Source organism: Phycodurus eques, chromosome 17, assembly GCF_024500275.1.
Source record: "Phycodurus eques isolate BA_2022a chromosome 17, UOR_Pequ_1.1, whole genome shotgun sequence".
Classification (NCBI taxonomy): Eukaryota; Metazoa; Chordata; class Actinopteri; order Syngnathiformes; family Syngnathidae; genus Phycodurus; species Phycodurus eques.
In genome coordinates, this window is record NC_084541.1 from 8,972,693 (window position 1) to 8,989,039 (window position 16,347).

Sequence of the window (16,347 nt, forward strand, 5' to 3'; positions counted from 1 at the left end):
CTGTCTGTAACAATACATTTCTCGTTGATGCAGCTTTTGTACTGGATCCCATTAGATTGTGTGGGAATATCTAATGTTGCGTATTCACAATGGACAATGCATGCAAGTACTGCACTGAAGGGTGGGGACGAGTGCCAAAGAAGAGAACATTGAAACTGTAAACTAAACTTGAGAAATAATACGAGTAATTTAGAATTTTCTTACCATGCAGAAATTTAAGGTTATGGATGAAACTTAAATGTACTCCTTAGTAATCCTAGAAGAATCCATTACATTTTGGTGAGAATCTGGATAAAGGTGCATATATAGGTTTTTATAAAATTTTTACATTTAAGTCTCTATGGCATCAATGGAACCATCCATTCCCCAGAATCTGAATGGTAACACCCATCTGTTCATCATTCTCCATGAACCAGGAAGTAGGTCTCAATTAAGTGATGTTAGTTGTATATGGAAATACATTGCTAAAACAACAATGGTGCCAATGACTGTACATATTTAGAACGTGTTTCCAACCTGCAGGACACTGAAGAGAGAGTCGGAACTCATTCAAGCTGGTCATTTAGATTCCAAACTAGAAGAATTATGGAAGGAAATTCAGAGGTAAGATGCAACAAATTCTCAATTCACCCAGTGATACGACCATGTCTATTTTTGCCTTCATAAAGAGGATGCTCAGTTTAAAATCATGAATATATTCAAAACACTCTTGCACACATCCATTGTTAAGGGCATATAAATGTATTGTGTCGGGTAGGAAACAGAAACTGGAAGAGGAAGAAGCCGAGTTGAAAAGAAAGTGCACAGACGCTGCCTATCAGGGTATCGTCTTTACTTCAAATTATCTGTCTGTGTAACTATCTGTATAGCTATCTATTATCTGTAATTGTGCCACTGATAGAAACAAATCTTAACGCTGTTCCTCTCTCTTTCAGCCAGACAGGTAGCAAAGAACACACCTCGGCGTGTGGCAGGTGCCACCATGCATTCACCCACGAGTTGCAACTCCACCAGCCTGGAGTTTCCATTAGGTGATCCTCTTCTGTGCTTGAATCACGATTTTTCGTCTACAAAAGATGTAAGTCCAAAGAGTCTGTTGACATAACTGAAAACATTGTGGTTTGTATCACTTCATCCTAACTGATGTTTCTGACTCTTTCTTTGTCTGTCTGTCTTTAGGTTTCAGGATCTGTCAGATTAATGTCATTTGCCGACTCTTCTGGCTCTGGTAATGAGAACCCGTTACTTGTTGATGACCCCACCCAAAAGAAGCTCCTGGCCCAGAGAGGTACACCGCCCCCATCTCCACTCCTCTCTGAGCTACTGAAGAAAGGCAACATCTTGGCCACAACATCCAGATTGGTATGCTGAAATAACATATTCAAATAAAAAATGTCTACAAATATTTGATCATTTGTACTTGAAGCAAAAAAAAATGTAATGTATGTGGTTGTGTGTCAGACTGGAGAGCGTGACGTGTCCGCTGGTAATATGACTGCAGCACATGACTTGCAGCTGGCTCTGCCCTTCTCTCCAGCATCAGGTAAAATATACTTACTGGACATATGAGTAGCACATGCACAATCACGCACAATCTACTGTTTACTGCAGGGATGGGCAAAATTGTGTGCTCAAGGGCCACATTGGATTTTTAGAAACAGACACATGGGCCAGGTCTTTTAAAAAAAAAAAAAAAGAGAGAAATTGTTTATTTTAATAATAAAATCAAATGTTTAAATGTTATCTATCATCAATGTAATTATGATTAATTAACCAATTTTCTAAATTAATGATGTAAAATGATTTATTTTAACTAATATTTTTCATTCTATTGTTTATATTCATTCATTCATTCATCTTCCGTTCCGCTTATCCCCACTAGGGTTGCGGGCGTGCTGGAGCCTATCCCAGCCATCTCCGGGCGAGAGGCAGGGTACACCCTGAACTGGTCGCCAGCCAATCACAGTTATTGTTTACAATAAATCAATAATATAACACATATACAATGAAATTATTTTAAAATAAAATCTGATTAACCAATTTTAGGAAGTAAAAACAGCTAAATTAATGCAACAAATATTACAGGACTCCTGATAATGCAAATGCTCGGTGGGCTGGATTAAAGAACAGAGCAGGCCATATGTAGCCCGTAGGGCAAAGTTTGCCAAACCCTGGTATACACAAGCTGTATTTTTAATGTTCTGCCCCACAATGTACTTCTATACCACAATACTAAAACACATTGTAAATGAATACCTCTGAGATTATGAAGGGGTGGGTTTCATGTACAATTAGTTTTTATTATTGTGGTTTAGAAGTGCAATCAAGTATTAATAAAAATTAAGCATTCTTATCTTTTTGCTACATATGTTACTTTTGATATAGCTCTTATATTAAATCCCGAATGACAATGAACTTTGATTATTTCACCATAGTCTACTTATTATTTATATACCATTTTCAGCTTGGATAAATTTCTTTTGACTACAAAACAATAACTGTTTTGATGCATAAAATTATTTTCTGTTTCTAAAAGCCTGTTGTTCATTTTTAGTTGTATAGTAGAAATTCTTAGAAAAAGTCCAAACTAAAGTCACTTCCACTTTTGTGTTGGTGATGCTGGTACCTCCATGGCAGGTGCTCCAATGTTGTCTCGACTCCTGGAGGCGGGTCCCACCCAGTTCTCTGCCCAGTTAGGCTTTATGGTCAGCACAGACTCCCCCTCCGGCACCACGCCCGCTCCAGTGAAATCTGCCACCTCAGCATATTCAGGTCTCAAACACAAATTTACACAATTTGTCATCACGTAAAATCGTGAACAATGCCTTATTTATTTAGGTCTGTTCCTCCAAAATTCTTACATTTTAGTAAGTCTTTTCCTGCAAAGTTATCAAAGATGTTGTTTTAATTACATACAGTACATGTTTGTGACTGTAGTGGTCCAATTTGAAATTCTGAGATTAGGTGGGAATTTTTAATTTTTAATTAGTGGCAAAGACATGGATTTGTCTTTTTCTACAAGAATACGCTTTGAACACACAAATAAATGTTCACTAAAGTAGCAGTATTAAAGGAACAACGGATGTTGCCAGATTATAAATATACTTTAAGTACTTTTTCTTGTCTGTTTAGCCACTCGTTGGTCACAAATTTGGGTTCATGTCCCTGCTGCATCAAAGAGTTATAAAAGATAACCAAAATGTTAGAAACACCTGACAGCAAACTTGCAACCACAGTAATAAACATGTTGAATAAATATATCTAAGTGGTATTCTATATATTAGACACAACTTTGTATTGGATCTTAATAGATTCTATACCTTCATCTATAATTTTTTGTTTAAATGGGTTTCATTGCAACTCTTTAAAGCGTCCCCCCCCCCCGCCCGAACTGTGATGTGTCATTAATTTGCAGAGGTGGATGTGATTGCACCATCTGCGTCATTTGGGTGCCAGCCTCCCCCTGCAGGTGTGAAAGTTTCTGAGCTGAGTGAAGAGGATGTGACAGTTTCCTACATGGCAGATGAACTGGATCTGAAGACAGTGGGGGACATCATTGCCATCATAGAGGACAAGGTGATGATTGGGGACAACTTATGTAGTAATCACCCATTGGACACTTGCTAAGTATAATGAGATTCACTGTATTTAAAATCATGCTTTTGGCATGCATTCATGCAGTGTACCTATTGAAGTGTCAGATGAATGTATTTTCACCGAGGACATTAGCGGACAAAATGGAACCACCACAGTAAAATTAGGTTATTTTTAGAGATGTTACGATTAATCGATAACTAATCGTGCATCAAATTATTCTACAACTATTTTGATAATTGATTAATCATTTAGAGCCATTATTTTGCAATAAACTAATGCAAAATAAACCTTTTCGATTTGATTAATCAATAGAATTATTGATAGAATAATCAATTCTAGAAATATGTAATATTGACAGCCCCAGTTATTTTGCAATTTAGGTAATTTGCTACTAAACATAGGAAAAATTTCGAAGGAGAACTGTTGTGTATGATTTACAGTCAATTCTGTACCTTTTTCTACAGGCAGCAGATGCTTTGGATGTGGCTGCAGTCGAGGCTGCTCTCTTCCTGTGCGAAGAGAACGGCCACACACTTCCCGGTGCCTGGCAGGCTGAGCCATTCCACACCCAAGACCCCGCGGGGGTTCCTCAGCCCTCATCTCTCCGCTGTAGCCCAACAAGGAATCAGTCCGACGAGTTGGACATTCAGGGCAAAACCTCAGCGTGCAGTAGTCAAGATAAGTGTGATGCGGCAACCACGGTGGGACTGAGTGGCCTTCCACCAAACTCCTCATGCAACTTCAGGAGTTTTGTGCACTGCCACACTGGAGCACCTGCACAGCCCAAGGCCATGACAGACACAGGAGCCGTGGGGCACCATAAAAGCCACATGTCTTTGGAAGAGAGATGGGCACAGCAAAGACCTGAAAACTCCAGTGAAGGTATGCACACACATGTAAAAGTATAATGTGTGTTTACCTGCTTCATAACGGGCAGCTACATTTTATATCAGACCACCTGCACAATCTAATCAGATCTAATAGGTGTATCAAAAATGTAGCCTTCGCAGAGATATTGCTCAGTTTTGATTGAGGCATCCATCCATTTTATTTTATTTTTCTGACAACTGTTGTCCTCGTTATGGTTGCGAGTTAGCTGGTTGCTATCCCAGCCGACTGTGCAAGAAGCGGGGTACACCCAGGACTGGTCGGCAGTCAATTTCACATATAAACAAACAAACATTCACACTCACACCTATGGGCAATTTAGGCTTTTCAACGAACGTAAAGCTTTCACTCACACTAAAAATACTTTTCCGGGTTTTAAGCGAACGAGGGACAGAATGGCCACCACGCCACCCCAAGCCATATAAATAGAGTATATAAAGCATCAAATACTGTGTTTTACAACAATACTTAACTATTTTTATAATATCTAATGTGCCTGTGGATGAAAAAGCGACGCCTGTGACCAAAATGTATGCGCACGGTACGTACATCGCTGTGTACAGGAGCCAGCTGAGCCTATTTTATCGCCTCTCTTCTCTTTATTCTCATCCACATTCAGTCTTTAGCATCATGTTTCTTCTTTAACAATTAATCTCTCTTTTTCTTGTTTAATAAATGTGATAAAATACAATATACCGATGAATTGCATTCACTTCCACCACACAGTGCTCATATCTCAAGTTAGTGCTCATATGTCAAAGCAAAAAAAAATCGTCTGACGGCACGTATCTCAAAAACTTGCAAGTCAGGTCAGTTCTGTCTCGTGGCACCACTGTATAAAGTTAAATTATCTGACAGTCAGTCAAAAGTGAACATTATCTTCATAAAGGGTTTGATAAAGTGCTTTGATCTGATCTAATTCGATTGTGCAGGTGAAACTAATGAAGCGTATTTCTTCTTTGCAGAATCAGCATTAGAAGTTTTTCAAATGACAGAAAGACATGTGAAGGAGGTACACAACCGCATCAAACTTGTCATAGTACCTCCACTGTGTAATTGTACTGGAAGCAATCTTTTTGCATTCTCTCCTGCATTCTCCATTTTTGCAGGAGATAAAGGAGGAGAGTGGACTAAGTGTCGATCGCAAAAAAAATGCCTTAGGGACAAGTATGGACAATGAGGTCAACGGGCCAGAAGAAGATGAAGAAGAAGAAGACGAGGAAGAAGAAGATGGAGATGGTGCCGAGGGGTTCTCGTCAGAGCCTGAAGGAGAGATGGAGATGGAGCGTGCAGCCAGCGAGAGCGAGGATGCGTGCAGCCTCCGCACTGCTTCGTCATCCTTTCAGCTCCACACCACGGCCGACTCCATACCCAGCAGCCCTGCATCGTCACAGTTGTGAGTAGAAACATTTCCAGCACTCAAATGGTGGTTCTTTTTTCATTTCTGTCTAGTTACAAGTTGCACCGTGGCATGTAGAAGGTCCTGCTGGCTGGCACCTAGATGACATTGCCCTTTGAGTCATGTTTTTCATTACTTGTTCTAACATAACTTTCTTGTGTAGCTCTTTGTGCAGTGAGGACCTGGAGGCACTACAGGCTCACAAGATCTGGAAGAAGGCCATTATGTTGGTTTGGCGTGCTGCTGCCAATCACAGGTAAGACTATAGCGGGTTCATTTAGGCCACGTCGTGTTGTCACGATACCAAAATTCTGACTTCGAAACATGCCTAAAATACCTCGATACTGGTACTGAAATAATACCATGGGAAAAATCTAAAACATCAGTAAAAGCAGTTGAATGGAAAAAATATATATATACAGTGGGAATGGAAAGTATTCAGACCCCCTTAAATTTTGTACTCTTTTTTTATATAGTAGCCATTTCCTAAAGTCATTTAAGTTAATTTCTTTCCACATTAATGTACACACTGCACCACATATTGACAGAAAAAAAACGTAATTGTTGAAATGTTTGCATATTTATTAAAAAAGAAAACCTGAAATATCACACACCCATAAGTATTCAGACCCTTTGCTCAGTATTTAGTAGAAGCACCCTTTTGAGCTAATATAGCCTTGAGTCTTTTTGGAAATGATGCAACAAGTTTTTTACATGTGGATTTGGGGATCATCTGCCATTCCTCCTTGCAGATCCTCTCCAGTTCTGTCAGGTTGGATGTTGAACGTTGGTGGGCAGCCATTTTCAGGTCTTTCCAGAAATGCTCAATTGGGTTTAAGTCAGGGCTCTGGCTGGGCCATTCAAAAACAGTCACGAAGTTGTGCTGAAGCCACTCCTTTGGTATTTTAGCTGTGTGCTTAGGGTCATTGTCTTTTTTAAAGGTGAACCTTCGGCCCAGTCTGAGGTTCTGAGCACTCTGGAGAAGGTTTTCGTCCAGGATATCCCTGTACTTGGCCGAATTAATCTTTTCTTCGATAGCAACCAGTCTCCCTGTCCCTGCAGCTGAAAAACATCCCCACAGCATGACGCTGCCACCACCATGCTTCACTGTTGGGACTGTATTGGTGATGAGCAGTGCCTGGTTTTCTCCACACATGCCACTTAGAATTAAGGTCAACAATTTGTATCTTGGTCTCATCAGACCAGAGTATCTTATTTCTCACCATCTTGGAGTCCTTCAGGTCTTTTTAGCAAACTCCATGCAGGCTTTCATGTGTCTTGCACTGAGGAGAGGAGTCAACCATCACTGCACTGCAGTGATGGTTGACTTTCTAGAACTTTCTCCCACCTCCCGACTGCATCTCTGGAGTCAGCCACAGTGATCTTTGGGTTCTTCTTTACCTCTCTCACAAAGGCTCTTCTCCCCCAATTGCTCAGTTTGGCCGGACGGCCAGCTCTAGGAAGGGCTCTGATCGTCCCAAACATCTTCCATTTCAGGATTATGGAGGCTGTGCTCTTAGGAACCTTAAGTGCAGCAGATTCTTTTTTTTTGTAACCTTGGGCAGTTCTGTGCCTTGCCACAATTCTGTCTCTGAGCACTTCAGGCAGTTAATTTGACCTCATGATTCTCATTTGCTCTGACATGGACTGTGAGCTGTAAGGTCTTATATAGACAGGTGTGTGGCTTTCCTAATCAAGTCCAATCAGTATAATCAAACACAGTTGGACTCCAATGACGGTGTTTAAGGATGATCAGACGAAATGGCCAGCACCCGAGTTAAATATATGAGTGTCACTGCAAAGGGTCTGAATACTTATGGCTGTGTGATATTTCAGTTTTTCTTTTTTAATAAATAAGCAACATTTTCAACAATCATGGGGTCAATCAATTTCAATCAATATGGGGTGCTGTGTGTACATTAATGAGGAAAAAAAATAACTTAAATGATTTTAACAAATGGCTGCAATATAACAAAGTGTGACAAATTTAAGGGGTCTGAAAACTTTCTGTACCCACTGTATATATATGTACACGTATGAGCTAAAAAGTCATTAGCTTACCCTTGTTTCTTCAATATCTTATTCATTAAATTTCTTATTCATTTTATCGCCTGCATGGTAAAACTAAAGGTATATTACCAAGGGTTGGTTATCGAGAATCGAGAACCGTTTGGAACCGGAACTAACATTCTGGCTCTCCCAGAATCGTTCTCAGTTGCAATGCCTACAGTCCGTCAACCCCGAAGAAGTGGCAAAAACCAACAAAGAAGAACGCGCACGAAGACGTGCTTGTGCCCGTTGGGCACAAGCACGCTGCCGTTGTGCCCAACGGCAGCGGCGAACAAAAGTGTGTCTTCACTATGTCAAACAAAGTGACCAGTCACCTCAGTGCAACACTTGGTTTAAGATTATATTGTGCAAAGGAGGCTTTCATGATGTGGAGAAGTCTGACGTGCTCCCTCCCGAGCCTCGGCCTACACCGTGCGGAACTTCAGTCTGGTCAATTGGGTGAGTGAAATAATAAAATATGTCTATGCCAACATTGAGGCAGCTAACAAGTTAAACGGTGGGTTGCACTCTTGCACTGATGGTTGATGTGATAAAACAGTCACAAATCACTATTTTAACAATGCTATATTTAACTTTTAGCTGAAACAGTAATGAATGAATATTAAGTCAATTGAGTTAGTTCCACACGCTGCTTTTCAGTTCATAGGTTTGATATTGATACTGGTTATAAAGAACCCCAAGTCAAATGTTCATTTTAGTTTATGCTGCAGGCTCCTAAGAAAATGGATGTTCATAATTTGGACACCCTTTATTTAAACCTTGCAAACATTTTTTGACCAAGCCCCCTAAAAGAATTGGAACCGAGAATCGTTTGGAACCGGAATCGAAATGAGGAACCGAAATCAGGACCGGAATCGCTCAAATTCAAATGATACCCAACCCTGAATAATATTATTGTATTATTAAATATGATTTTGGTTATTATCAAGAAAACTATGGCTAGATGTCAGCTCTTAAACTCTTATGAGCTATTTGCCATGTCATTATTATATTTGTCCAAACAAATGCACCTTGAGTGTACCAGGCATTAAAAATGAATAAGAAACTGAAGAAACAAGGGTGGTCTTCCCCCATGACTATATTAATTTATTTATATTTACATATACCGTATTTTCACGAACATAAGGCGCACCGTATTAAATGGCGCAGTCTCAGTTATGGGGTCCATTTCTATATTTAACACATACATAAGGCGCACCGTATTATTGGGCGCAGGCATGGTAAAACATAGGCTAGCTTAAAACATACGGTAGCATGCAAGCACGCCAAAACAATGTTTTTAAAAAGGCAGCGGGAGCAAAACTAAGTTCGGTTGTACTTTATTGAAGTATTTAACAATGTACTTATGTTATTTTTTTATCAATCCTCATCCACAAATCCATCAAAGTCCTCATCTTCTGTATCCGAAATGAACAGCTGGGCAAGTTCTCCATCAAACACGCCAGGTTCCCTCTTGTCATTGTCTGAGTCAGTCTCGTTGCCATGCGGCTCCTCAGAAATGATGCCGGCTTTTACGAAAGCTCGAACAACAGTGCAAGCAGACACGTTAGCCCAAGCATCCACAATCCATTAAAAAATTGTGGCGTAACTCGCCCGGCGCCGCCTCCTAGTCTTAGTAAAGCTGTGTTCGCCATCTGTCATCCATCGCTCCCACGCCGCTCGCAACTTCACTTTGACCGCCCTGTTTACACCGATGTCCAGCAGTTGGAGTTCCTTCGTCAAGCCTCCCGGAATGATGGCAAGCTCCGAGTTATTGCACTCAGTCGAATGGTGACTGTAGAGACGCTTCTCCCGGCTGTTCTTTGCTCATTAATCCATTGCTTGAGTTGGTCTTCCAACTCGGGCCACCTCGCCTTGTTTCCGCGGAAACTCAGCTTCGTCTTCTTGACTTGGCGAAGCTCGTTTTCCTGCTTCCTCCACTTGCGAACCATGGATTCGTTGAGCTTGAATTCTCTCGCGGCTACTCGATTCCCATGTTCCTCCGCGTAACTGATAGCTTGCAGTTTAAACTGTGCTTTGTAAGCGTGTCTCTTCGTAGGTGGCATTTTCGGGGGTCCTGAGCCAAACTGATGTTGTTTTTCACAATGCACACCCCCCCGGCACTATATACCTACTGGGCGCGTGCCTTTAGCATCCTTTTTCATGCGCACCCTTCCCCCTTTAACGTCCGCATGCTGTCCTCAGTGCCCTCTGCCTTTCCTCTATATAAGCAGTGTGTCGGCAGGAAATGCTCCCAGTCAGTCAAGCGGAGCGCTCATCGAAGTCACAACATTTGCAGATTTTGGAACTCGGTGCACACATAAGGCGCGCCCCGTCCATTTAGGAGAAAATGTAAGACTTTTAAGTGCGCCTTATGGTTGTGAAAATACGGTACTTTGCCTTACTTCTACATGAAATAAGCTTTTAGTATGTAGTATTCTCAGGGCCGCCCCTCCCTAAACACAGACACACACTGTGCTTTGGGCCTCATTCTCCATGAGGGACCACATTTTGTATGTCCACAATGGATGCGCATATGTGCAACTGTGAGGCCGGTGGCATAGAGCACAAATTTAGCACGAGGAAGGAGAGAGCCACTCATTGCTACAATTAAAGCACTCAACATCACAAGCACAGATGCCTCTCTCCACACTTAAAAGGCATTTCTAATTTGTTGGAAGACAGGCAGTCATTGGCTGACCCATAGGCTTTTTGCGTACTGGCCTTTAAGACACAATTGGAACGCTGTCTCGTTAAAAAAAAAAAAAAAAAGAATACATAGAAAAATATATATATCAGTACTATTAAAAAAACAGTACCATGCTATGTCAAAATACCTCCATTTGGTATCGGTATCGATAACAACACTATGTCCAAATGTACCAGGATATGTTTAAATATTCATTCTCCTAGCTTTGGGGTAAAAAAAGATCTATGTACAAACACAACAGTGTTGGAAAAACAAAATCTTGTCCACGTAAAAACATTTGTTGGCTCTCAAGCACATTTTAGCCAATCAGAATGCTGGCAAAGCAGCATCAGCAGACCTACATTCTGATGCCTCCATTCCTAGATGCACATTATGATTTAAATCAGCTCCAGAGACAGCATGAATTCAAGTTTAAATACATAGGATTTACATTTCAATACATGTCGCACATTTCAAATGACAAGGAAAAAAAATCTGTTTTTACCATCTGTAAATGCTGAAGACGGACATAGTCTTGCAGTGTTCATCCTGGCCAAAGTTAAAAAAAATAAAATAAAGTTTGCATATGGCCAAAACGCACAGAAAAATTTGCATTTTTGAAAATATTTAAATTCAGTTCAGTAGTAGTAATAAAAAAGTTAGTGATGCTTTTGAGTCCGAACTATCACTGTTTTAAGGTTTTACCGTATTTCACTATATTTTTACACTTTATAATTCAATATACATGATTTAAGCATGGAAGCAAAATACAACTCACCATCACCTTATGCCTTTGTCATTTGGTGTTAGATTCAAGGCTGTTTTATTCATATAAATTAAAATATTAACAGCGGCCATTACTTTTACATTCATATTACAGTTCAGAATGTTGAAATGTCACTTTACATGTTTATGTGTGCGAGTGAGTATAATATATATATATTATATGTATATATTGTATAATGCTCCATTGATTTTTAAATATATGAAACAAGATTGGTTCGTCTCATTCTTATGTAGAGATACCATAATGCCACTTGAGAACAGAACAAAAAAAAAACAGCTCCATGATTCATTCTTTTGCATAGGCCAATAATGTCAAGTAAGTTCAACAGCTATTTGATTTTTCTTTTTCTCTAACCCTCCAGCAAGCTTTTCTGATGTGATTCTTTGATATTCCACACTTCACATTTCTTTCATCTCTTTTTTGGGACTATTTGTAGGTATGCAAATGTCTTTCTCCAGCCAGTGACAGATGAAATTGCACCTGGATATCATAGCATTGTGCACAGGTAAGAGCGACCTCTTCATAGCACTGGAATAGTACAGTTCAACTCAGCTCACCATTGATCTGGCTTGTATTTCTACTTCGGAGTGTGTACTCTGGATTGATACATTGATACACTGTAAAAAGTTTGTACTGTTCACTCCATAATCAAGAAACTAAATATTACTGACCTGAACTGATTTGTTGAGATGGGGTTGGTAAAATGTTGGTACAATCTGTTGCTCAGCTCACATTCATTAATTGCGCAGGCCCATGGACCTGGCCACCATTAAGAAGAACATAGAGAGCGGTTTAATGCGAACCACAGCCGAGTTCCAGCGGGACATCATGCTGATGTTTCAGAACGCCGTCATGTACAACAGCCTGGATCACGACGTGTACCACATGGCCGTGGAGATGCAGCGTGACGTCCTTGAGCAGATCCAGCAGTTTCTAGCCACCCAGCTCATCATGGAGACGTCCGAGTCTGGTATCAGCGCCAAGGGCCTGAGGGGCCGCGAGGGTCTACGACGGCAGGACTCCACAGACAAGGTGCAGCGCTAGAATTTGGAGAGAACAGACAAACATGGAGGTTAAAGGGATTGATTAAGAACTTGTCACACTTGACCAACATGGGATTCCATCAGCTCGAGTCAGTGGTGTGTACATGGGCAGAAGCTGCCAAAACACTGGCATTGTCCTCTTAGATAAATTAAATTAGCCTTGCTAAACCAGCAATGTTGAAAATGGCCAATACAGCAAATGTTTTAATGTAGTTCTTCCAGTATTTGCATCATTGCTTGTCTTTTGAATCTGAATCTGATATACTTTTACTTCTCACAGGACGCGTTCTCCATGTCCTCTCCTGCTTTTCTACTGTCTCTTTTTGTAAGTACACACCTGAAAACATAAAAATACACAACAAAGATCCAGTTATTGAGGTCGCTGATAGTGTTGTGGTACACAGCTGACTTTCATGTCGCCAGCTTGGGATGTTTCTGCTTTGTACCATGTGATCAACTGGCGATCAATCCAGGATGTAGTGTGACTTTCGGCCACAGCAAGTAGGACAGGCTCCAGTTTTGTGGTGACAGTGAACAGGACAAGCTTTGGAGCACACATACAACCCCAATTCCAATGAGGTTGGGACGTTGTGTTAAACATAAATAAAAACAGAATACAATGATTTGCAAATCACATTCAACCTATATTCAATTGAATGCACTACAAAGACAAGATATTTCTTGTTTTTAGCAAATAATCATTAACTTAGAATTTTATGGCTGCAACACGACACTAATTGTTGAAGCTTTGTAGGTGGAATTCTTTCCCATTCTTGCTTGACGTACAGCTTCAGCTGTTCAACAGTCCGGGGTCTCTGTTGTCGTATTTTATGCTTCATAATGCGGCACACATTTTCAATGGGAGACAGGTCTGCACTGGAGGCAGGCCAGTTTAGTACCTGCACTCTTTTACTACGAAGCCACGCTGTTGTAACGTGCAGAATGTGGTTTGGCATTGTCTTGCCGAAATAAGCAGGGGCGTCCATGAAAAAGACGTTGCTTAGATGGCAGCATATGTTTCTCCAAAACCCGTATGTACCTTTCAGCATTAATGGTGCCTTCACAGATGTGTAAGTTACCCATGCGATAGGCACTAACACAGCCCCATACCATCACAGATGCTGGCTTTTGAACTTTGCGTCCATAACAGTCCGGATGGTTCTTTTCCTCTTTGGCCCGGAGTTTCAAGTTGCACTTACGGATGTAGCGCCGAACTGTATTTACTGACATTGGTTTTCTGAAGTGTTCCTGAGCCCATGTGGTGATATCCTTTACACATTGATGTCGGTTTTTGATACAGTGAGGGATCGAAGGTCACGGGCTTTCAGTGTTGGTTTTCGGCCTTGCCGCTTTCATGCAGTGATTGCTCCAGATTCTCTGAACCTTTTGATGATATAATGGACCGTAGATGATGAAATCCCTAAATTCCTTGCAATTGTACGTTGCGGAACATTGTCCTTAAACTGTTCGACTATATCTCACGCACTTGTTCACAAAGAAGTGACCTTTGCCCCATCTCTGCTTGTGAATGATTGAGCAATTCAGGGAAGCTCCTTTTATACCCAATCATGGCATCCACCTGTTCCCAATGAGCCTGTTCACCTGTGGGATGTTCCAAACAGGTGTTTGATGAGCATTCCTATTGAATGTTGTTAAAAGAAAAGGTGATGTAACACAGTGGTAAACATGACCCTGTCCCAGCTTTCCCATATTCCAAACAGGTGTTTGATGAGCATTCCTCAAGTTTCTCAGTCTTTTTTGAGACCTGTCCCAGCTTTTTTGGAACGTGTTGCAGCCATAAAATTCCAAGTTAATGATTATTTGCTAGAAACAATAAAGTTTATCAGTTTGAACATTAAATGTCTTGTCTTTGTAGTGTATTCAATTAAATATAGGTTGAACATGATTTGCAAATCATTATATTCTGTTTAACACAATGTCCCAACTTCATTGGAATTGGGGTTGTAGATGGATGAATTTGGTTGCTGGAAAAAGACACTTACTTGAGCTGAATCAAACATTTTGCTTTTACAAAGATAATGCCCAATTTCAATTCAAAGGAGTCAGTCTAGTAAATGGAAGTTGCTGTCGTGAAGCCATTAAATCATACAAATCCATAATTTCTGTGTACAGGATGGAGGCACCAGAGGGCGCCGCTGTGCCATCGAAGCTGACCTCAAGATGAAAAAGTGAACAAAAACAGGCGAATAATTTGAGTCTGACACTGTCATTAAGTGAAAAGTGTTAATTCTTCCAAGTTTTAATTTATGAAGACACCCGCCTCTCCCCGGCTGCGTCATGTGTGCAGTGTAATCCCCAACTCGCTCGCCGTATTTCAACGATCTGTAGACTGTGAGTGGGGAAACTCCTATTTTGCAGAAATGGATTACATGTAATCCCAGATTACAAAAGGGGATTCCGAAAGAGTGGGTCAAAGCTTGTGATAGCTGCACATCACTCATAGCCTGCTCACAGGGAAGAACATCAGGTTGTATAAATGTGTCTCCCAGCCTCATAATCAACTAATCCTACAGGCAGGCTGTGTTTGGTCCACATGTGTGTGGTGGACTGGCATAAATGCACTACTACAATTTACAAAAATACGTGTGAAACCAGAGGCCAAAGACTGATTTGCTTGACTTTTTGGTTGTGTTACCTTATGAAAAGCATTAAGGATAAAATCTTTTTATTTTTTCCCCATTTCAACAAACTTTAAATGATTTTAAATGTATATTTTGTGGTTGTTTTGAACATACCTACCTATATTTTAAGTGAAACAGTATTGTTGTAATCGCACTGTGTTTTGTGGATGTGATAATAATGGAAACTATACTTTTAAACAATAAACTCATGTTTGGCTTGTATACTACTTGTGAATTGCTTTATTGTCTGGTCTTTGCTAATTGAAGTGAAAGTGGAAATATGGCACCGATGTGTTAAAATATCTGACAATTCTTTGCCTTACTTATAATCAATTTACAAACCCCAGTTCCAATGAAGTTGGGACAAAAACCTGAATACAATGAGTTGCAACCTTTTCAACCTATATTATATTTTATACACTACATCGACAATATATTTAATATTCGAATTAATAAACTGTTTTTTGACAATATTCACTCGTTTTAAATTTAATGCCTGCAACATGTACAATTGTGTACCACTGTGTTACATCGCCTTTTCCGTTTAACGAAGTGTTTGGGAGCTGAGGACAGTAATTGTTGAAACTGTCGGTGGAATTCTTGCTAGACGTACAACTGCAGTTGCTCAACAGTCCGGGGTCTCCGTTGGCGTATTTTGCACTTCATAATGTGCCAAATATTTTCAATGGGAGACAGGTCTGGACTGCTGGCAGACAAGCCAAGTACTCACACTCTAACTACAAAGCCATGCTGTTGTAACACGTGCAGAATGTGGTTTAGCATAGTCTTGCTGAAATAAGATGGGACGTCCCTGAAAATGAGATTGCTTGGATGGCAGCATATGTTACTCCAAAATCTGTATGTACCTTTCAGCATTTATGGTGCCTTCACAGATGTGTAAATTACCCCTGCCATGTGCACTAACATACCCCCATACCATCATTGATGCTGGCTTTTGAACTTTGCACAGATAACAATTCGGATGGTCCAGAGGACACGAAGTCCATGATTTCCAAATACAATATTGAAATGTGTACTCATCAGACCACAGTACACTTTAGCACATTGCATCAGTCCATCTCAGATGAGCTCAGGCCCTGTGAAGCTGGCAGTGTTTGTGGGTGTTGTTTATATAGCATTTGCTTTGCATGGTAGTTTTAACTTGCATTTGTAGATGTAGCGACAAACTGTATTAACTGACAATGGTTTTCTGATGTGTTCCTGAGCCCAGTTTTTAACGCATTGCTGCAGGA

At 40.5% G+C, this 16,347-nt stretch overlaps 1 protein-coding gene across 1 annotated transcript; it reads left to right on the plus strand.

Moving 5' to 3' along the window:
* Positions 1–537: 537 nt before the first annotated feature.
* LOC133416153 (bromodomain-containing protein 8-like) lies at positions 538–15,329 on the plus strand. Its single transcript, XM_061702854.1, has 14 exons — positions 538–603; positions 936–1,078; positions 1,180–1,362; positions 1,462–1,543; positions 2,638–2,772; positions 3,416–3,576; positions 4,062–4,479; positions 5,451–5,497; positions 5,595–5,881; positions 6,048–6,140; positions 11,846–11,914; positions 12,159–12,441; positions 12,733–12,777; positions 14,586–15,329. Exons 2-14 carry the CDS (start codon positions 983–985, stop codon positions 14,643–14,645), a joined length of 1,959 nt encoding a protein of 652 aa, XP_061558838.1. The 5' UTR covers positions 538–603; positions 936–982; the 3' UTR covers positions 14,646–15,329.
* The last annotated feature ends 1,018 nt before the right edge of the window (positions 15,330–16,347 follow it).